Source organism: Chaetodon auriga, chromosome 18 (genome assembly GCF_051107435.1).
Source record: "Chaetodon auriga isolate fChaAug3 chromosome 18, fChaAug3.hap1, whole genome shotgun sequence".
In the NCBI taxonomy this organism is placed as follows: Eukaryota; Metazoa; Chordata; class Actinopteri; order Chaetodontiformes; family Chaetodontidae; genus Chaetodon; species Chaetodon auriga.
The window spans coordinates 11,393,533-11,417,876 of record NC_135091.1 but is presented as its reverse complement, the minus strand read 5'-3'; the positions used below and the strand labels follow the sequence as shown (position 1 = coordinate 11,417,876).

General features: G+C 43.2%; 1 protein-coding gene across 1 annotated transcript in view; it reads right to left on the bottom strand.

The window, feature by feature from the left end:
* nkain2 (sodium/potassium transporting ATPase interacting 2) overlaps positions 1 to 24,344 on the bottom strand; it is a 79,981-nt gene that overhangs the window by 22,200 nt on the left and 33,437 nt on the right. The window contains exons 2-4 of the mRNA XM_076755627.1: positions 19,286 to 19,423; positions 18,894 to 18,974; positions 1,800 to 2,000 (exon numbers count right to left, since the gene is read on the bottom strand). Of these exons, the coding sequence (XP_076611742.1) occupies positions 1,800 to 2,000; positions 18,894 to 18,974; positions 19,286 to 19,423 (420 nt within the window). The remainder of the gene's footprint in view (positions 1 to 1,799; positions 2,001 to 18,893; positions 18,975 to 19,285; positions 19,424 to 24,344) is intronic.

The following is a 24,344-nucleotide window of genomic DNA, read 5'->3' as shown; positions in this document are numbered from 1 at the left end:
CAGCGTTTCCACCAATTACAGTGAAGCAGCCAGCCAGTCAGCCAGTGAACTAGTCAGACTGTTGAGTGTGTGCTCATGGAGCATGACAGTGTTTCCACACACCAATTACAGTGAGACAGTGGTACAGCTGTGTGGTGGCTTGGCACTCAGCCACACTATAAGTACCACTATCGATTGACAGAGAGTGCATGAGGAGAGCCGGTGAGAGAGAGAGAGAGAGAGAGAGAGAGAGAGAGAGAGAGAGAGACAGTCATGCTAAGTGAGGGAGGAAGATTCAGAATGAAAAAGAGGCAGACACGCTGAAACTCCCAAACTCTTTCTCTCTCTCTGTTGGTGTAATGACGCATGCATTCGCATTAAAACGACGGTTTGTTTACTGCGTCTGTATTGATATGCATGCGTACAGCCGGAAAAACAGAGCTAAAGTACAGAAGAGACCAAGATGAAAAGTGACAGGCCTCCCTCATTCTCACTCTTTACTTCTCCCTCTGCTGTCTCTTTTGATCCTGCTAATTATCGCAGTTTGACAGTGCAGGAGAAGAAGAAATACAGAGGGCGAGGTGTAAGAGACAGGCAGAGGGAAACAGAGGGAAGGAAATTGTTTTTGTAACAACGAAATAAGACACAGAGAACAAGAGAGAGACAGACAAAAAAAAAAGGCGAGATAGATAGAGAGTCTCTACAGCAGCTTATCAAGACCATGCTATGTTAATGAGGGTATGGAGTTATTAACTTAATGGAGCCTAGATGCTTTATTTTTCTCTAAAGCGGATACCACAAAGTTGCACAATAACCCACGATTCCCTATCCCACTCAGGAGACAAAGAAGTTTTTAATACACTTTAGAATCCATTAAACTTAATGTACTGCTGAGGTAAGTTTATAGACCATCAATTGAGTAATTGCATTCATTTCAGAGCATTGTGTCACACACACACACACACACACACACACACACACACACACACACAAAATTAACAAAGGGCACAGAATTTAGCCACTGCATCCTTACTTCTTCCCTGAAAACTATTACTGAAGTTGCTTCCTGTCTGCCGAATGTGTTGATAGGAAGCTGTTAAATAAATAAATTAAATAAATTAGTTGGCTAATTTTCCATATTACTTCCCCAGCTAACATGACACTAACATGAGACACAATGTTGATTTTACACAACAATAAATGATACAAAGCAAAAGTGTTTAACTTAGGATTACTTTCCACTAGCCAAGAGCAATGCAAGGCAGGGGCAGCAAGCTAGCTAACTGTAACCAAAGCTAAGATGAGGTTGGCCCGCTGGTGGTTACATGCTGGAGCATTTTAGGGAAGTTTCAATTTTATCAATTGTAGAAAGCTATTTAATTAACACTAACTCTGTGAGATGACTTGATAAATTCCTTACATTTTGGTTTTAGAAAGGTGATACTTTTTCCTAATAGACTTCCAGTACAACGTGCTCAGAGCGCTCCTTTTAAATCCAGCATCTTTCTCTCAATACTAATATGCTGGCCTCGGCTACTAGTCCCTATGCTAGCAAGGCTGAATACAGGCTGACTCCAGCTACATACTTAAGATGCAGACAAAAGGTTAATTCGGTGCCTCGTGTCAGAAAGAAAGCAAAATAACAGTATTCTGCAACACATTTACAGTAGCATCCACTGTAAGCGACAGGTCACCCCTATTAGTTAAAAGGCCATTTAAAGCCATAAGCCGAGATGTAACAGCGTGTATACTACATGCAGGTACTTGAGTTCGAAATTACAGTGCATAATAGAAAGCACCTATTTAGCTCAAGTACTTACAGCCAGGAGTATCTGCAGCGAAGAGTGAGCCACCTCTATGAACTGAAAATCCATCAGGCAGCCAGATATAGATATATATCGGTGGTCCTCAGGTGCCCAGGAGGGAGGAGGGGTGATGGGTGTCACCCTGCACCCCGGGCCGTTCTCCATCCACCAGGAGCGATGCATGGACAGGTTGAACGTCAGGACAAGGTCAGAGTCCTGGCAAGAAGAGAGAGACAGAGACAGACAGACAGACAGTCAGACAGAGAGTTGAATTACATCCTCAGACATGAGGCAGGTCAGGAACGAGGCGGCATCAGGCTGAATGCCAGGGCAGGTTTTAACCAAATTTTAATAAAAAACCAAACTGTTTGTCATATCAAGGCCTGAGACACAGACACACAGAGAGGAGAGGGTTTGGCTCGAGCTAAAAATAGACCTCAGATTTATAATTCCAATGATCTGGGATCACTCAGATTAGATCTGAATCATACACAGGCAGGGATATGATAAGGACAATACGGGAGGGAGAGAGAAGAATGATGGGAGGAGGCCAGAGAGATAAAGGGAGAGAGAGAGGGAGGGAAAAGTGAGAGACGCTCGCTTTTGATTTTGTGTTTCTTCATGCACCAAAAGCTCTGGTATGATGTGTTGCGGTGCCATGGGAGGGTCACTAACTAAAGTCTAACTGTTTCAGTTTTAGTCAACACAGTTTTCACTTGTTCTCCTGCTTTGTTTCTCAGAAGCAGTACAATCCCCAAAATATGGGTGCCATTAAATATTAAGAGGCACATTAATGTGAACGTGGCGACGCTACCGAGGGGGTTCATAGCCACGCCAGCAATGTGGATCCACAAAAGGCAACGTCGGTCAATCTACCACTTCAATCCAGAATGAAATATCTCGACACATACTGGATGGATTACCATGAAATCCTAGAAAGACAGTCAAAGTCCCCAGAGAATGAATCCAACTGACTTTAAGGCTCTGACTTCTCCTTTCGTGCCGCTGTGATTGATAGATTTGTTTTTTATGACCTGCCAAACTAATGATAGTCCAAAAAGCCTCAGCTGTGGTAAGTGCTAATTAGCAAATGGCAGCATGCTAACTTGCCACACTAAGAGGGGGACATGGTAAACATTACCAGCTAAACAACAGCATTTGAACAATGTCATTACGAGCATGTTAGCATGCTGACAATAGCATTTCGCTCAAAGCACTGCTGTGTCTCAGTAAAGCCTCACAGGGCTGCTGTCATGGCTGTAGACTCTTAGTCTTGTTGTTCTACAGATATGAAGACATTTCTTCTCTTTATTTGTTCATCTTGTCCACCGCAGTTTGAGCAGTCCCATCACTGGCAGAGATAAGCCGGAAGCCGCAAAGAATAGCAGAACTGACAACAAGTGGGTAAATAAACAGTTTCTGTCCCTCCTCGTTTCAGTTGCACTTCACAGCAGCAGAGAAAGACCACGTCGCAGCGGCCCCTGCAGCTGTAATGCAGGGTATCTGCTTTGGCTCCCATTCAATCCTTTTAATTCTAAAAGCCCGAAAGACGCACAATAAATCAGTTATGATAGTCGTCTTGGTTTAAATAATGCACATATTAACGACTCCACTTAGCAAGGGGAGGCATATATCATTCCACAGACAGCATGCACACCACACTGACACACAAACACACTAATACACATTACACACACACGTTTGCTCTTGCACTGCTTTGCCATTAGTCCAATGAAAAGCCTTAAAGGACACTTTGCCAATTTTGAGCCTTTTCTCTATTATGTCCAAATTAGGGGTATAGTGGAGCCAACAACTGTTTTTTTTTAAACACTCTCTGAGTCTCTGGGGTGTTGCTTTAAAACCTGTTGTTCCAACCAGTGATGTCATTGGTTCTAGGAAGAACTACAGGCCATTTCAGCTTGGATATCTATTCTCCGTCTCTAGGTATCCGGTCGGTGTACAAATCTTCCTTCTCGTCTCACTTGTGTTGGACATCCAGACAAAAAGTGGTGAATTTCTCCAGTAATGCTGGAATCTGGATATTCAGGGCTGCTTACATGAGCCACAACACAGTGCGGAGGAATTACATCGTACGGAGGAGGACGAGGCGGCCACAGCCGAGGGTCAAGCACCACCAGCTGATGGAGACAGCACCACGGAGCCGCCCTGTGCTGGGGACAACTGGTGGTGCATGCAGTAAATGTGCACTGATGGAAAGAGAAGTGGAGTCTCGACGCTGCAGCGAATTTCACAGAGGTCAGGTTCTTTTGATTGAAGCTGCTGAATCTAATGTCACAGAGGAAGGGGCACAAGCATGTGCAACGCTACACAAAAGCTTTGGGCCACATATGCACAGCGGAGTGCAGGAGACTTATTTCAGATACTGAAAATAAAATGGAAAAAAAACAACCAAGGCCAGCGGAGACGTCTGAGCATAGAGTAAGTGTTTGTTGCTGACACGGCAAAGCTACAGTCATAAAACTTTGTTTTTATCGGGCCTGTTCTAGACTAGCTTAGCACCTACGATGCCCCAGTTCATCACCCGCTGGTGCTGTCAGAATTTAGCCTAACGTTAGCTCTGAGCGGCTGAAACTGGCATCTTGCATAGCGCACGTAGTTCAGTCCTAAGAAACGAGTAACCAAGACAAACACATTTATGAAAAGTGGGTGTGATGATGTCATCATGGATTTTTCACATTCTCCCACTGATTGCATTCAACAAGGACACGCTCTGATATTATATCTGTTACACTCTGCATTCATCAAATGTTAGCATTCTTATCCATTATGTAAAGCTCTTTGAAGTTTCTGTGCTGAATACGTTTGCCTGCGTTCACAGCCTATCGCGGCCTCTTGAAGTGGATTCTACGGGGAGACTTGGGAAAGACAATCATTTAGTCTTTCGGCCTGCATAGCGCAGACCATTAGAGCAAAGTTTCCATCACCTGACACCTGACAGTACCACACATTCAAAAAAAAAAACAACACATGCACATATCAGACATGACTTTAAGCTGATCTCACACAGTAGTTTACACATTTTTCATATTTTCTCAGAGTGAAATCACAACATTCAGCTCACAGAATCACTGCTGGGTCACTCCTTTGCATTTGTTTCAAAACTTTTATCAATAAAACGCTAAATATCTGTCGATTGCAATTTGTTCTATTACTGTACGTCACATTCATTAGTGAGGACATGATACTGAGCTATCAAAGCAGCAGAAAATCTGAGGTTTGTGCTTCTTGCCATAGATCCTCTTTGCACGCAGCTACTGCTGGCATAGAGTCACTCTGCACCTGCATCATTACTTGAACAGAATTTGCTGCGATAGCCTGGATGCTTTTACACCAGAAAACTGTATGAAAATAAGAAATACTCTTACTGTGGTGACGGCGCTGGTGTGGTCGAGCCTGGACTCAGGTTGAATATTTTTCATTTATTTGACAATTCGTCATTAAAGTGAGTCACTGGGCATTTTCAAAGTCACTCTATAAAGCTGAGACGGACTCCACATTCAGTTGGCGTTCAGACGAATCCTTCTGAAATAGCTAAGCAACGTTACAGTGATAAAGTCAATGGAAGTCACTCAAAGTTAAAATGCAAAGCTCCTAAATAGCTCTCACTGGCTTGATTGGGATTTCAGATGGATCTTTGGGAGATGACGCCCATCTGTCTTCCCATTTTTCCGTACTGTTGCACGTGCTTATTAATTGCAATACGCTTTCGAGGTGTTCCACTGGTGCACTGTTGCACATGTTTTAAGAAAATAATCTGTAGGCCTACATGTTCTCTAAATATATTCCAATTTGTTTTGTTTGTTTGCTTCAAGATTTTCCGATTTTCTTGTTAGTATATTTGTTGGGAAATGGGAATTTCTTTGGATGAGTACTGGCCTTGGAAGGGAATGAGTGTGGTGCACACTGGTTGTTGTAGGTTATACCTTTTGCACAAAAGGGAATACCAAAGCCTTTTTTCTCTGTTTTCTCTGGTCAATTTCAAAAACGTGTGCACCTTTCTATTGCAATGTCAGATCAGTCTGATGACAAGACCAGTGAAATTCCCCCTTTAATGTCTCTTTGAAAGCATACTGAGAGCAAATATGACTTTCACCTCATTTGCTAATTTTCTCTGATACAAAAAAAGATATGAAAGAAATATAAAAGTTTGATTTTCTTACATTTATTCAGCCAGTTTTTGGTCCTAGAAAGTGTGCCATCAAGGGTTAGATCTTGCTCTGATGGTAGATGGTAGGTTGACCGTAAAAAATAAAAATGAAAGTACAGTTTATACCATTTAACAACTACGACATGCTCGAATGGAGGGTTAAACAGCTGCGTAAACATCAGAGAGCTCACAAATGTCCAACAGGAAACAACTCTACACGTTTAATGCGACTTATTCCAGTGAAGAACACAAATGGCGGATCTTTAAACTGAGCCGAAGAGATTCACTTCTTACACATCGACACCTGAGTCAACATTGTCTGCTTCCTCACTTTATACTCGGCACTTATCCTCCCTCCACATTCACACCTGACTGTCACCTCCCTCCCCATTCTTCTCCCTCTCTTGCTTAATTTCTTCCTGTTCTCCTCTCTATTAATTTATACCGCGCTCTCTCTCTCTCTTTCTCTTTCCTTTCTCTCCCCCATTCCCCTTTTTCTCCCCTCTTCTTCTTTCTGGGCCTCACTCTATTTCAGCGTAATGAGTAAATGCCTCATTAGTGCAGAGCTCTGATTAATGGCATCTCCCCTTGTTGTGCTCCTCTTTTTAATGAGTAAAATCTCTCTAAATTTCTCTCTTGCTCCCTCTCTGACATCACTCTCCCTCTGTCACTGCCTCGCTCCAAATCTTTCTCCCTCTCTTTTTCTATTTCTTTCCGTTCTTCACCTCTTTTCTTTCTTGTCTTTGTTTCTCTGTAGTTCACTGCTCTCACTCTCTCTGTTAAATGGGGCTTGGGAGGTTGGGGGGGGGGGCGCAATAATTATTTCAGTACAGTCTCTATCAGTGCTTTCCTAATGAGCCTCTCGAACAAACACACACAAACACAAAAGTAATTATCAGTCAAAAGCTGAATTTTGGCAAAATGACAGCAAGGCAAAGCAGGATGAACTGCTCCTGATTCTGCAGTGTTCCCTCACTCTGCGAAGGTGGTGAAAAAGGACATATCGTGAAGAATGCGTCCGCGCTCGACCAAGCTGGTGTTCTGGCAAAATTAGCTGTACTAAACACCTGTGGAATACAGGAACAAAAAAAGAGGCAACTTCATCCAGTTTGACGAAGGACAAAGCTGCATTAGGTCATTTATACAAAGCTTTGTTGGAACATTTTTAAGAGAGCTTTGCAGAAATAGTTGATCTGCTTCTAATCTTAGCATTTACTGTATATTCAGAACGTCTACTTCAAAGGAAGCGTGACATTTCGGGGGATACGCTCACTCTCATGAGAGAGAATCGACACCACTCTTGACATCTTGTTTGTCTGTTAGCTATGAAGCTGCAGCAGGCGATGGTTAGCTTAGCTTAGCATAAAGACTGGAAACAAGGGGAAACAGCCAGCCTGGCTTTGCCCAAAGGTCACAAAATCCACCTGAAGCGCCTCTAATCTGTACATCTGAACATAAGCAGAAGTGTTTTTTGTTTTATGGGGGTTTAACTGGATTTTGTAGGCAGGAGCCGACTTTTTTTTTTTTTTTTTTGGATTAAAGAAACATTATTTAAGAGTTGCTGGTAGGCAGAATTATTACCTTTGGGCAGGCTCGCTGTTTCTCCCCCCTTCCAATATTTATGCTAAACTAAGATAAGCTCCTCATCTCCTGGACGTAGCTTCATATTTAGCGAGAGTGGTCTCCATCTTCTCGTCTGACTCAAATAAGCACATTTCCCAAAATGCAGAGCTATTGTGTGAATTTCCTTTGTACCCGCACTGAAGTGATGTCAGCGTGATGTCATGTTGTCTACATGGTGTCACTTAGACACATCAATACCAAACACAAGACACTCAGCGGGCACCGTTCTGTTTTCCTTTTCTTCTTATCATTGTCTGATGATCCTGCGCCTGTGCACCCCGTAGAACTTGAACCAGACTGGTACTAATAATAAAAGATGGTATTATCTCCTTTCCATTCATCCAGCAGCACTGAGCCTCCCACCACAGATGGAAAAAAAAAATCTAATAATAAAAAAGACATTTGAAATTAAGCCTATTTTTCCAAAATAAGCAGAGTACCAGAGTTTGGAGATGGTGCCTTCGTAATAACAAATATGAACAGTTTTAGTGTTCACAACCTACACAAAGGATTTGGAGGAAAAAAAACTCCAATTATTCCATACTCACCAGTGGAATACAAAACAATTAAACTGCAGTGGTGTACTGGCATTGATGTATTGATTTTGTATGGTGGAATTTATTTAGCATTGCAGCATTTAACCCATCAGGATGATGAAGCCATGGCTCCAAAATAATCTTGAGATATTAATCTGTCTGGTGATGAATGGGCTGTTTGTCTTGCAACCTCAAACAAAAAAATATTGGCTGGATTTGTATTAGTACATCTAACTCTGTGTGTGTGTGTGTGTGTGTGTGTGTGTGTGTGTGTGCTTACATGTTCCTTGCCAAGCGCCACTTCTGTGAGCCTCCAGTCTCTCCACATCTTCCCTCCACATATTCTCATACTCTCTTCTCCAATCCACTTCTCTCTCTCTCTCTCTCTCACACACACACACACGCACACACACACACACACACGCACCCAGGCACACAAACACACACAGTCTATAATTTCCAGTGTGCTAGTTGAGGATCATGCACTCATGCTCTCAGGTCTTTGTCTCTGACTGTGGGCTAGTGACGCTTCAATGAACCACATCTGTTTTTTTCCTTTGCCTTTTTCTCCACCTCTTCCTCCTCTTCCTCGCCCCGCTCTCTCCCTCTCTCTCAATTTCCCTTCAATTTCCCACTTCTCTATTTTCCTTTGTCTTCCACTCCCAAGAGACAGAGGGATGGAGGGGGGAAAAGACCACGGAAAACGGCGTTTCCTTGGACGGTCTGATAGTCAGCTAAAGCTACCTGGAGATAAATTCCAGAGCAGTTTTACGATCAATTAAAAAGACAAACTGCTTTTTTTTCTGACATCAAATACAGCTCTAAATCATGACAGTATGACAAAAAGGGTGCACTTGGAAATAAATAATTTAGCATGTAATTCTGATGAAAGCAGATGTGACATAAACAAAACTTGACTTGCTGTATTAACACTGTTTTTCAGGATATGCATGTGTTCAGTTCACTCTCAACTGGTTTTGAGATAAAAACAAAACAAAACAAAGATGTAAGTATCAAGGTTCATTTTTTAATTTCCGAACATATATTCTGGAAGGATGGATGGATGAACAGAAAGAGGGCATGAGGCAGGGAGTGCCAGTTTTTCCCCATGAGTGCTTCAGCCTCTGCTTTCTGGACACACACACACAGTCGTGTTACTATCACTTCAGAGGACATTACATTGATTCTACATTCACTTCCTGGATCTTACCCTCACTGTCACCATAACCACTACTTGCCCACCTCCCGTCTTCACCCTAATATTTAGTAATTTACATTATGGTGACTTGCATCGTGTCCCCATAAGGAAGGAGAGTCCCCACAATGTGACTCTGTGAACTGATTTATGTCCCCACAACGTGAGTAAAACACATCCACACCCCGTAACACATACCAACTGGCACATAATCTAACACCTTTTCAAATACTCCACACGTTCAATACACGCTCCAGCAGTCATGTCGTGAAGCGGACAGACAGGCACATATATGAAACAGTCAGTTTGACATTCAAACACACAACAACAATCAGACGTTCGGTCCGTCCAGCGGGCAGCCACAAAGATCGGCCGTCATCAAACCAAAGGGCAGAAAATCAGGGAGGGGACGATATTAGCTTTATTCTCTCTGAAGTCAATTTTTCAGTCTATTTAACTGAACCTCTATCTGTGGCTCGATCCCCTTTTCTATCAGTTCCTCTCTCTCTCTCCGCGGCCTCTCTGTATGTCACTCTGTCTGCGTTATTTCACACCAATATCATCAGTCACGGTGCATCTCCCTACATTGTTTTGCTGTGATTTCCCATGGGTGTTAGATGAGGCCTTAACCCATAATGCCTAAAGCACTTCTTCCCTATCAGATTGGTTGGGGGTATTAGGGAATTGCTTGAGTGTGTGTGTACGTTTGTTCCAGGGGCTGGGGGGGGGGGTGGGTAAAGATGAAGTCTGTTCCAGATGCTAACCCTGACCTTAACCACTACAAACCCATTACCATCTCTAAGAAAATGCCTCGACATAACCATTTTAACCCTGTCGATCATTCAGATTGGTGGGCCAATTATAGTGCAGCTACCCATACCCCAGGTGGTATCCCTTATTACACGAAGGGGGGGGGGGGGGCTAATTTACGCTTTCAGTGGGTTAATTGGTTTTTAGCCACGCCTCATGCAGTAGGTCAGAACTCGCGTTTTATTTTAGTTTAACAGAAGAATATCTGCACAAGTGAATGAAGCAGCTGCACGTTAAAGCTGCTGTAATCAATATTAAATTAATATAAAAACATTGATAGTTAATAGTAAGAAATCATCATTGATCATTGATTGAGCCCCTAAAAATGCAGACCATGAAAAAAAACCCTTCAGGTCTTACATAGGCTTAGCTGTATCTCCACACCTTTGCTTTCATGTTGTATGCATGCATCTAAGTGGTCCCCACCTGTATCTCCACCCACCCCTCTGCTCGCCTGCAGCTTCTACTCTGCTCATGAATCAAACGAACCTCATCAGCAGCTTAACTGTCTGACAAACAGCATTTGACATGAATCATCTTCTAACTTTATCCGGCACACTGCAGACCTGTCTGCACCAAATGAAAGGCGCAGTTCGCGGCTAGCTGGCGAACATATATTAACTGCTATTTATTTTTGTAGTTTGGGTCATTGTTTCTATTGATTCTAATAACAATGTAATTGCCATTGATTGCTGATATCAGGGAAGGTGCTGAAAAATATTATCATAATGGATATAAATGACATTCCTCTAGTCTAACTCAGTTCAGAGAACATTTATTTGACCAAACCTTCAAGAAATACACATTAAAGGGATTTTTAAAGTATAGGTAGCTTGGCAGTTTCCTCTTCCATGTACAATAAAACAAACGTTTCTGCTAACACAGCCAGGCTAAAACCATTACAATCAAGGCTTGAAATTGACACCAGTCAGCATTCAAACCCCGGAACAAGTTTGACTGCAGCAGGCAAGTCAATCAAATCCATTATCTACTGCGGCATACAGCCAATCTGTGCTCAATCAGCTTGTTCTGTTCTGACAAGTGAAAACAAACTCGTCCTTGCACATGAAACTATATAGTAACAACGAATAATCAAATTGAATCACCTCAGGGCTAAAAATGATAAAATTGGCTGGTAGGAATGTCCCACAAGAGATGTGTTGAAAAAAGGCAATTTCATGCCATGATTTCAACAAATGCATCCATTGATCAAACACAGCCAGGGTTGATGCATTAACTCAGTGAATCAGGGTCGATGTTTTAACTAGAACGCCTATGATTAAATGTGTGGGTTCCTCTCATTCATCCTCTCAATCGGCGGTGCAGAATGAATACTGAGGGGAGTAAAATTAAGTGACTATTAGCATTCAAACTGGCCCCAGCAATCTGTTTTTTACTCCCTTCGAGGATGAATTGGGCGGTTTTCAGTTTGATTTACTGTCATATTTCTCGCATAATATAACCTGCAGCAAAAAGCACCGACAACAGCAGCTACTGATGTTGATATGAAATTGATACGAAAGGGACACATTTGATTTCTTGGATAAACGAGGGTATCTTCCTAAAAGGTTTGCAGCTCTAACTTTCTCAGTGTTTCTTCTTCTTCCACTTTTTCCCTCGTCCCCTCTCGTCTCACTTTCCCCTCTTGAAAGGGACACTGATTCACACGCCGCCTCGTCCCATCACACGTCATCTTCGATAGCTCCCATCATACCTTCGCCTGTCTGAACCTCTCCGTCTCTCTGCTGCCTGCCTTCTCCATCGCCCATCTTTCAGTCTTCTTTAGTTTCAGTTTCTCCCCCCTTTCACTCTCTATCTCTATCATCTTACCACTTTCCCTGTGGTCACTCCTCCCTCTCTCTGTCACCACTCCATTGTGTGTTTGCCCACTGAAATTGGACGCCTGGATGGGTATGGGATTCAACATGGCACTGTTTTGGGACTGTTTGGATCTGGTGTGTGCACATATGCAAGTGTGTGTCCCTCATGTTTTCTTCCGACTGATATAATGAATGACAGATCTTCCAACAACTGGCAGAGCAGGCCGACACCAACACGCGTACAATCACACGCGCGCACATTCACGTACACAGTATGCAAAAAAAAGCATGCGGGATACCCCTCCCACACAGCACCCCACCTCCTCACTAAATGACTGACAGCTGAGTGTAGTGTATGTGTGTATGTATCTGTGTGTCATCAGACGCCCAGAGGGTGGCTGCATCCTTTATATGACACAGTGGACTACTGACAGTTAGCTGTCTAAGAGTGTGCGTATGCGTGTGTGTGAGAGAGAGTTGAATATGCGAGTGTGTGTGTGTGTGTGTGTGTGTGTGTGTGTGTGTGTGTGTGTGTTTTGCAACACGATGACAGTTCTCTCTCCACAGGCTCCTTCTCCAAAGCTGTCAGGGATGCCACATCAGAAATCTTTTTAAAGATTAATTTTATGGCATAGCTGCTATATTAGATAGTGCAGTAGCGAGTGACAGGGAGGATGGGAGTGTGACAGACTGATATATGGTATGAATCTCAGGTTTAAACTCAAATTACTGTCAAGGCAGGATGTACACCTTATCTTGCCTCTGGGGCTCTACAGGGGCCTTATGGAAGGCAAAGATACACATGAGATAGAAAGTTCCATCAAACGCAAACGGTTGAGAAGGCAAACATGTCATAACAAGAGTGGTGATAAAGCAATTTATCAATCAGTATCTTTTTAAATTTAATAGAGCATTTTAGTCTCTTGATATCAAATAATTCCTGGTGACAGCTTCACAGATATAGAGGTTTTTTTCTTAATATCGTTGTATAATGTAGACAAAAACACAAACAAATAAGCAATTCTTGGGTATGTTTGAAGCAAACTGGTTTGTCAAGTCAAGCCTGAAGGCAAACGTATTTATAGCTGCTTTGAATGGTCACACTCAAAGGTGGAGCAAGAAGAGAAGACTGAGACGCATCACTCTTTCATATGCGAATAATGGCACACTCTTCTGAAAGCCATTCATTCTGTTGAACTTGGCAGTGCAGGAAACGGCTGTGTGAAGCATGAAAAAAATCGACTTTAAGAGAGAAGTTGACTTTCCCACCGTATACCTGGCCAATTGCTGCCTGAAGTATGCATGATTTTCAGATCGTGGGTTCCAGAAAGTCACAGAATTGGCATGTCGGAAAGGTGTGGGGGGGACGTGTGGAAGAACGCTGTTCCACCGTCTGACAAGACAAGCAGCTGTTATGTGAGTGGCATTGTGTGAAAATCTGTGAAGAGCTGTAAAAAAAAAGTCTTCTGCGGTTCTAAAAGAAGCTTTCTGAAGTTTCTCACCAAAGCCAAGAGTGATCTATCAAGCTTAACTTTTAAGTCAACGCGAACAAGAAGTCTTAGTGGACGCTCAGATTGAAATTGGCGTGGGTGTGTTGCTTCAGGTGCTGCGACACAATGAAATATAGATCCGCACAATCCACAGGACTTTACTGTGAAAGCTATCCCAGTGACAATCCCTTTATCTTCTGCTGCGAGGACTGTGGGGTAAACAGGAGAAGCACAGCATTTGCTATACAAAGTAATCTACGAGGAATGAGCGCTTTCAAGTGTTTGATTGGCCACGGCAGTACCTTGCCAGATGACGTGCCGAAAAAACTCGAGCCAGGTTCGCTGGAGTCCCTTGTGTTTGCACCCCTGCTGTGTCAACACAGTGGCCTGATCCAAATGAATAAGGGGGGCTGCTCTGAATCATAGAACATTTGAACGCCTACACTTCCACTGCAACTGAGCTGATGAGAACTGTGTGGCACGGTCGAAAGCTCCAGAACGAGAGAGTAAGAGGACATCAAGATGTTTTGCAAGCTGCTCTTGACAATGTCAAAAATAATTGATGGTGTTACGTCCAACTTACAAGTTACAGTCCTTCTGTATACATTGGACAACGTCAGTGACTCATCACTGACATGCAACATGCGCCTCACAATGTGCTGCTAACTGACGCAAATGATGCCTCATCAAAGCCACTTTGTTATTATCTCAACCATGATGATCTGTGTTGTTCCTCCAACGTGCGTCCATCTGGCTGCCTGATGGGAGGACGTCAAACTGAGCTGACAAACTCTGACGCAAATCCCCTCCTCGCTGTCTCTTCCACCTTTCCACTCACTGTCTGGGGTAGACTTTCCTTATCAAGATGAAATGTCATAGGCATTTGGCAAATTTCATATCTTTCAGCGCTGATCTTTCTGACTTAATGCCAGGAATATTTGCAGTTCACCTGCAAGAACATCAAATAGTCGGCGAGGAGTGCTCTGCACACTTAAACTGACACACTTCACAACAAATATGTCTGTCATCATGAAAGGCGTAGAATGGATTTGTTCTCTTTGTCTGCACTATTTTCTGTTGTTTAACACAACATCCAAATGTATGTAAATTCAATTTCATTCATTTAGAACGGGACGCCCAGCTTCTAAGTATTCACTTACCTCCCTGACAGCCTGATCAGTATTCTAATAAACGTACACTGCTGGCAATGGGGATGCGCATATCGGGTCTATTCATGGATAAAACACTGGAAAATTACATCAAAGCTACAATACAAATCCTCGAGTCACTGATAGCATGGCACAAATCAAAGCCAAGCTGATTCTCTGCCTCTTTCATACACAGAAAGATGTCGGATCTCTGTAATGAAGAAAAATGGAGTCTGTCGCAATCACTTTTGTCCTGTGACCCCAAAGTAATGGCCTTAGTGTATAAAGTAATGTATTAAATTGGCACTCGGTACTGGCCAATACATAGAGCCCTGCACTGTGATTCGCTATTGAACATTAATAGAAGTGCTTTCTTGACAGGGACACATTTCCTCAAGTCTTGACATTGGGAATATAGAGGAAGAGAGTGAATGAAAAGGAGCCGAAAAGGTGAAGAAGAGCGAGACGGAAGAGGAGCACAGGACAGATTCACATGGCACTTTGCAAAACAACATGAAAAAGACTTGATTATAGGGTGAGCAGAGGGAGAGGAGGGATGAATTACACAGAGATGAAGGGAGCGAGGCACAGGAGGAGGGAGGAAGAGGGACCAACAAAGAGGGAAGCGGCATCAGAAAGCGACAGAGAGGGAGATTAAGAGATTTTCATTTACATCACAGTATTCTTGAGGCACAGAGCACACCATCATTACCCTTATCAAATAGCAACGAGTGATTCTGATCCACTTTGCTCAGCGAGAAAGACACATTAAAAAGAGGCGAGGCTGAGCAGGACAAAAATTGTCACCCTGGTATACACTCATCCTGCTCGTCTTTTTGATCTTCTGTGACCCAAATCTAAACCGGCACTGCCTACGGTGCACGACATTAGATTTCAGCTTGTGACCAATGTCTGCTGTCAGTAATGAAGTGTTCATTTTGGCATCTATTTCTGAGTCAGGGCTAGTCTTGTAGTCATATTTTAGTTAACAAAAAGTTAAGAGATAATTCATTTTTAATTTTTCTGGATACTAAGAATTGGGAGGCTTGTCACATCATGGTTACAGGTGTTGCGCCAATGTGTGATTTAGCATTTGCTCTGTCTGGGTTTAGCATAATTCGCTAAAATGTTTGACAGTATTAACAAAGCAATGTTCCTTTAGCAAACATCAAGATTTTGTTGGTTGTCAGCCTGCCAGACATTAATCATTCACTCAAAGTTACTGTCGACATGAAAGCTAGCCAGCTGAAAATACACACTGCAACTTTACGCCCACATGCAACATAAGCTAAAGTAAGCTAAGTGAGCTAATGTTAAGGCTTACTTTTAAAATAAATGTTAGCATACAGTCTTTTCTCACGTCTTGTCTAATAGTTTTCCAAGAACCAGTAATGTTTGCTAACTTTACCTACATTACTGTTATAAGATGCTGCTCATTAGTGCAACAGATCAAGCAGCTAATCCAAAATCAGGTTCGTAATTTCTTCATTTGTCTGTCTTTTATGTTATTAAGTTTTATTTGTGGACAAAAATTGTGATAAATTTCTAACATTCTCTAATTTTCAGAGCTCACTTGTTGTTTGCAATAGCAAAATGATCCTCTTTGTTTTGTTTGACATCATGCAGTTCTCCATAACAAAGCATAAATCTGGTTTCATCATTTGGGGAGCTTCTTCATTCTGAACCGAGAGGCAACAATCACAAACATAGCCGTGCTTGTTTTACATGTGGTCCAGTGTAATAATAGCCCTCAGGTCAGTAAACAAGCCCTGGAACGCTAGGTGATGGATTCATATCTCATACAACAGCTGGTGAATCCGGCAGGGGTGGGGGTGGGGGTGGGGGTGGCGGCAGCGGCGGCGGCGGCGGCGGTGGTGGTGGTGGTGGTACATTTGTGGCTCCCCACTCCCTCAATAACTGGGTCAAGGTTGATGTGCCCTTGAGCGAGGCGCACGCAAACTGTTCTGGCCATAAAAACAAGCTGTTCAGCATCTGGTTCGAGCCTGCTTCTCTCTGATTGGTCAGCAGGTAATTGACAAAGGTGTCCCTAATTAACTAGCTGCTTCCCCCTCGTTAGAAACCAGATGTGATGATTCTGGTCAGGAGGGCTGAAGCCTTTTAATAAAGACCTTTTTTTCTAATAAAATGAAGAGAAATTCTAGACTGATATAATTTTATAACAGAATATAAATGACACATTTGGTGATATAATTAATTTTATTCTACGTGATTAACCTTTGAACCATTATTACCCAGTTTTTCCAGATGTTTCTAACTTGCTCTTTAGCCTTCCAACATGGCAGGCAGGCTGGTACTTTCAGTGTGATAAAGACAAAAGCCAAAAAGCAGTGCCATGTATTCCCTGGTGCAGCGGTTGTTCTTCTGTTAGAAACTAGGCGCCGTGGAAGTGAGAGGTGTAAATATCATTAAAATCACAGATCAATGAAGCTGCAGGTTTCTAGACAGAAGGTAGGGGGATTTTATACAACTGTTGACTCACTGTTAAACTTCTGTGCATAGTTTCGATGGCAGCAACACTTAACAAGGTGCATAGTGTGTGTGCGTGTGTGTGTGGGAAGAGCAGACAGACTGGGGATGGGTGTATCGAACAGTCAGTGAGGGAGCAGGAAAGCTAGCAGAAGAATATGCACCAATTAAGTTTCAGCCCAAACTAACAGTAATAAGTGATCAAAAAGCTGGAAATACCAATAAAGGGAGGATTAGGATAGCTGACGTGTGCTGCTGTAACTGCAAATTTGTGCAATTTGTTTAACTAGTAGCAGACCTGTTACATAAATGTCCAATGGAACGAGTAATTTGGAGCAAATCGTGGTGGGAAAACTCCACTTTTTTTTTCAACACCACACCACAGAGTGTAATCAGCTATAATCAGCACTCCCCATCAACTGATTTCTTCTGTTTATAGAAGTGCTGATTGGCCCTAATTAATTGTCCAAGTTGATAATCTGTATGTAAAATCGACTAATTTTACTGCAGAGAGGGAAGACTGTTGCAGTCTGAAAAGACTTGAACAACCTTAAGGCATGTATTATACCTATATATGTGTGTACAAGCAATGCAAAGAACAGACCTGCTTTCATTACAAACACCTTATACATCATCGCAAATTAGTTTGTGAGAATTAGAAATCTCTCCAAGCTGCATACATGATCGCTCCTCCTCTGCAGTGCAACAGTGTCAGTACGCAGTCTGTGGAAGTGGCCACTGACAGGGTCTTGCCAGCGTGATTAAGGCAGCTGAATTTACACGGAAATTATGTGACCCCTCCTGTCAGCAGAGACAGGAAGAAAGCCGATTTCAACACTTGCGGTCAAAGCGGGGTGATCACTCCTCAGCCTTTTATCAAAGAGGATATTTGTGAGCGAACAAACACACCTTCCACTCGCGATAGCAGAGCGATGCTGCAGAGTGACACGTCTTTGCCGGGTACAGACAGCGGCTTGCAGAGAGCATATCAAGAAGACAACAATGTAGTTTGAGAGAGCAGTGATCTGTATGGGTACGAGTGAGTGCGCATGAAGACAGCCTTTGTCTCGCTCATGGTTCTTTCGGGGGACTCGTCCATGGGTTTGTTTGTTAGTTCATAGCAAAAGTTATCCTTCTTGCATTACTCCGCTTCTCTGGACTGGAGCAGGGTCTACCCACATTTGCAAAAGTCTGCGTTCAAATAATCAATATCAGAAGCGTGCGACGACTAGCTGACAAATGGCTTGAGCTAACGACTACTTGTCACCAAGGAAAATCTTTAGTGGGAGGCAGCCGTCATGACTGAGGAAGATCACAAAGGAAATGTAGGCTAAATGAAAATGAAAGTATTCTATTGTGAACAAATGCCATTAAAAGACCAAAACCAAAAATGTTTTTGTTTCTGTGCTTCTCTACTCAGCCTGTGCTTTGTCACTTTCAGCAGACGTTAATCGAAGAGGAGTAAATAGGGCATTTTAGGGACTATTTTCAGCCGCTGATTAATGCACACTGGGCACACTGGTGAGTATTAATGGCAGGAGGACGGTGCATGTGGGATGGATTCAACATAAGCTACAGTGCCCATGTTCATGGAAGCAGGGGAACGAGTCTCTCTGGAGAGTTTTTAATTCTTTGAACAATGGGGGACTTTTGAATTATGACAGAAGACACCTGAAATGCAAGAGCAAATCAGGACTTGGAGATCCATTCTGGCATCCTGCATGCAATAATGCTGTAATACTGCAATCTACGCATTAGTGAAGTGACAGCGGTTGTTATTCTGGTCACAGAGTGAAAAATTTGACAAGGATGCAGAAATAATGTTTTCTTACTCTGGACAGATCTCCGACCTCCAGGTAGAAACAGATGATGAAAACGTTCCAGGTCATCCATACAACCAGCCAGGCTGCATACTGCAGAGAGAGGCGGGGGGGAGGGAGAGGAAAGTGAGAGGCAGTTTTCCAGATATGAGAGAAGATCAGTTGTTTAACATCATATTTAACCTTTTTCAGCTGAAGAGGTCACTACGATACAATTTTCATGGACGGCAGTGCTATGAAGCCTACAAATTACTGGACTAACTTGCAGTGAGACAAACGCAAACCTTCCTCAGTCCTCGTTATTTAATGTAGAAAGAGCTGAAAATAGGTCGATGCTAAAAGCTTGAGCAAAGGAAAAAGTAAAATGGTTGTTTCAAATGAGTGTGTGAGTGTGTAAAACCCACCCCGGTGACGTATCTCGGCCTGAACTGAATGGTGCCAAACAGGCCAAGGATGACGATGATGATGTGCAGGAAGTTGGTCAGGATGGGAGCCCACTGGTAGCCCAGGAAGTCTATCACCTGACGCTCCAACACGCTGACCTGAGAGGAGGCGGAGGAGGAGGAGGAGGAAGAGAGGAGATTAAGGGTGAGAAACAGCAAATCAACAACAGCAAGTCATGTTTTCTACAAAGCATGTGGCAGCTGTGGGCTATGCAGAGGTGAATGTAGTAAAGAGCGAAGCATCAGTGTGATCCTTTTAACTTTAGCAGCAACAGTTAATCCACCTCTTTAAGCTGGTAAGAGCCTTAACCACTTGAACCCGAAATTCAATTAAAAAAAAAAAAAATCCAGCATGTAATGAAACTGTGAAACATTCAAATCTACGATGTGGAGCTGAAGTGATCAGTCGACTGACGGACAATTAATCGGCAACTATTTTGGTAGTTGTTTCAGTCACTTTTCAAGCGTCAGCTGGTGGTTTCGTTGGGTTCATGATGGCTAACTGAGGATTTTCGGTTGCTGGTTGGACAAAAGAAGCTATTTAAAGACGTCACCTTGGGCTCTGGGAAATTGACTGACATTTATTGCAATTTTCTGACATTTTTCAGACAAAACGACCTGTCAATCAACAGAGAAAAGAATCGGCAGATTACTCAATGATGAAAATTGTCTTTGATTGCAGCCCTGCTATGAAGACAATTTGTAAGAGTCAATGGTATTAATCAGATCGCTGTTTTAGTCAATTAGTCGATTAATCAGCCTTCAGTGTCACAGCCAACGAAAAATGTGTTTACTTTCTGTTTTGTAATGGAAAATCAGTCATTCCTCATTGGACATGTATAGGCACATAACACACATTGCCACAGTAGACAGAGCTTTGCTCTGTGTTAAGCCCCTTATTTCTACAGATCACTCTGCATGACTGCACTCACCTGCAGATCAGCAATGACAATATGTACTTTTGTACATCGACTGAGTCATTCTGGGGAAGGATCACCATGTCTCCATCTGCACAATGCAACTACATGCGATGCTAGCATGCCAGATTCACGCCCCCTCGCTCAAATTCAGCCAATATCAACGATCTTTCTCCAGAATGACTCACCCCATCATAAAGTGAAGCGTGTGTGACTGCTAGAATCTCTTTAGCTGGACACAAAATCCCCAAAATCCAAATATCATATACTCGGCCTATTTGGGATTTTCAGAATGGCGATCCTGATTAGACTTTAAATGATGGTCAAGTCTGTTCCTTAATGATGGACTTGCTAAAAGGTCTGTGGGGTTAAAGAGGATGCATTTACAATTAGCACTTTCATCATAATGAATAAACTGTAATCAGTTATCTCTGCATTACTGTTAGGCTGCCAGGGCTGCCTGCGTGTGTGTGTGTGTGTGTGTGTGTGTGTGAGTGTGTGTGTGTGAGTACATTTATTATCATTCAGTCACTGGAGCATCACGCTGAGATAGTTAATGAAGTCAGCACAGCGTACGATACGGCACTGCTAAATATATTAACACACACACGCACACACACAGGGAGACAGACAGACATAGAGAGAGAGAGAGAGAGAGAGAGAGAGAGAGAGAGAGAGAGAGAGAGAGAGGTGGGGAAGAAGAGGAGGCAGGATATAAATGAGGATGTACATTAAGAAAGAAAGAAAGAAAGAAAGAAAGAGAAAGAAAGAAAGAAAGAAACCATTATTAGCTTCATTTAGCCCAAAAATAGACTGATATTTACTGTTCTACACTATCTAGTAGGAGTATTTAAACACCAACAGCTTACATATAAAATAAAGGGTTTTATCTTCCATTATTCTCACTCTCTTCACACAAACACACACACACACACACACACACACACACTTCTGGATGGCTGAGTTTAGAGTGCCCTAATGTGAGACCATATGGCAACACTACAGCCTTTCACAGCCAAGCAGCAGGGACACACACTCGCAGACACACACTGTGTAACACACACATATGCAACCTGGAGCCTCGTATAAACTACACCTATCAGACATTAGTTTTAACTATGAGAGTGGTTACTGGATACGAGTGTTACATGAAGAAGAAGGTGTATGAGCGAGCGTGTAGTGTGCTGGCATATGTGCATCCACCCATGTGTGTGCGTGTGTGCGTGTGTTTCCATGTCAGGGCAGGTCTGCTGTGCTTGCATTTGACAGCACCTGCTGTTATTGGACACACTGGGCTCAGCTGGCACCACAATGTGTGAGTATGTGTCTGTGTCTGTGTGTGTGTGTGTGTGTGTGTGTGTGTGTGTGTGTGTGTGTGTGCGTGTGTGTGTGTGTGTGTGTGTGTGTGATAGAGAGAGAGAGACACACACACAGAGATTGTGCTTCTTTGTGTCCATGCCTTTATGTGTGGGACAGGCTCCATCTCTCTGTCTCTGTGTGTCTTTGTGCATCAGCTTCATTTTATTCTGCACAAGTGTGTCCACCCATTGACAATTATATACTGCTGCAATTGTGCCTCACTCACAAACACACACACACACACCCATACAGAGGCCATTATAAGAAGTCAGAGGCCTCCCAGCCCATTACTGGGGCCCCCGGGGGCCCCTCTTTCATCACCAATAATATAAACAGTCTTCACTCCAGCTGGGACACACACACAAAAACTCCCAATAAATCAGACACAAACACAAGTGGCACAGAGAGAATGTGATCGAAGGGACAAAGAATGTGTTTCTACACTACAGGCAACAACCATTTTGATTTCTCTGGGTGATTATTACGCACATCCTTAAGGGTAAGTCAGCACTTTTTTTTTGCTTTTGTTTTTATTGTTCAAACCTGAGTTAATACTGAAGAGCAGTACTGAAAACCAGACCATCTGTTCATTTGCACCGCACTCGTCTTTGATGTGAAATTCTCATTACATGGCTCAGCTGCAAAACAACTAACTTCAGCTGCCTCGGTGCATCATTCTTTGCAATTAAGTCACTGAGTTCTCCTGAAAAAAAAAAAACAGGACAAAGCATGCATATAGCCCCCGCTGCCACACTCCCAGCATCCTTTGCATGTGTCAAATGACAGAGGCTTCAGATAAGGTGTGAAGTCTCTCGGCCTTTCAACAACTGTGGCTCTGATGGGGGGGGGGGCTTGTCTCTAGCAGCAGCTATGTTAGCAGATATGGCAGTTTTGTGATATGTGCAGCTGATGAAAGCTTCGGCGCTGTACAGGTGGAGCTTCAAGCTGGCTAGCAGGGTCCTTTGGGATCTGCTGCGACAGGCTTTGATGCTGCCGACAGAGATGTTCATTTCGGTTCTGCAGCCTAAAGCACATGGGCAGGGGCACGCTCACATTCAGCTGGTTTATCTAGTCATACACTGTACGGTACATCCACCTGTGGACACAGCACATTAGTCTTAATTGCAAGTATTGAGTGAGGAGTTTTGTCCTCTCATAAAGCTGGTATGGCTCTGCAGTGGCTGCACATAACAATCTATAGAGCTAAATAAACACTGTCAAGTCTGCTATGAATGTATTTGTGTCTATGACTGCATGCACTGTACAGTGTGTGTGTGTGTGTGTGTGTGTGTGTGTGTGTGTGTGTGTGTGTATGCTTCACAAAACATCGAAAACAAGTTGCTATGAAGCCTCTAATGGCGGCACAAAAACCCTCAGGGACCAAGAATGTTTATTGTTTTCTGTATTGTTAGCATACACTGATGCTCATGCTCTTGTTAGCACATGTCTCCCAAATGCAGTAGTTAGCTGAGAGGCTGCATCCATCACTGTTCTGCTCTCCATCCTCACTGTGAACAGCCTTCAATCAAGTAACACGGCAAAAATAGTTTAGTTTTGTAGTGGCACAGGAAAAAAAACCTGCACTTTGTTTAAAAAAATGGCGATGATCTGTTTTTGCTGTGAGGTCTCGCAGGGGCCAGTCTCACAGAGCCAGACCCGTCTGCACGGCACTCAGATGTCAGCAGGGAAGCGGGGTTTCTTCTGGATAAATAAAAGTTGGAAATGAAAAGCAAGGTTAAAATGCAAAGAGAGACAGAAATTGGTCATTTATGGAGGTGGATGAAGGACTTGTGTGTGTGCTCTGTGTTTCACCCAGCACACAGACATGTAGCTGAAGTGATTGAAAAAGACACTCAAACACTTGGGGAATAGATTGAGGGCGATGAAAGGGACGGCAGAAGGAGGCAGAGGAGAAAGCGGGACGAGAGAGTCACCAGTGAGTTTGCAAAAGATTTTTTGTCCATTTGATAACGAATGATAGAACGATATCAAAGAATTATTATTGCTCCAGACAGGGAGATAGCTGCACCCTGTGACCATTATGAGACACTGCAGGGCGATGAAAGTGTCTTTTATCTTCCAGAGAAGAAGAGAAGACAGAGCAGAGGAGAGAGAGTAAGATGGCAAGGGACGGAGAGACAGGCCAAGAGATCTGATGAGAAGGCCCGAAGAGATGGAGAGGTGATTAAGATTCGACTCTTACTGAGGAAAGAGGAAGAGATGAGAGAGACGCAGTGGACGAGAGAAATGAAAACGTCTCCTCGTCGGTCTCTCAGTTCCTCTGTTCTTACCTTCTTCCCTCTCCCGCCCACTCTGTCCTTCCTCTGCTAATCTTCTCTCATTTCCTCCCTGTCTCTTTCTTCTTTCCTGTTCTCCTCATCAGCGCCTGCTCTTTTCCATCTCTTCTCCTCTCCTACATATTTAATATGCATTCATCTGTTAGCAGATCGGATGTGTCATAGAACAACAAATTACCTCATCTGCCTCCTCCCTCTTCTCCTTCCATTGCTCCATCTCTTTTTTGTCACCGCTACACTACCTTCTCCACCTTCCGTCTTCTCTTCATGCAGCATTTCCTCTTCCAGCTCTCCTTCCTTCCCCTCCCTACATCCTGCCGGCCTGTTATCTCTCTCTCTCTCTCTCTCTCTCTCTCTCTCTCGCCTCCTCCCTCCCTCAGTCTCATCCTTCCCTCCCTCGTTCCCTCGGCGCTTTGGCTGAGAGTTTTCGCTTGGTTCTGTGACCTT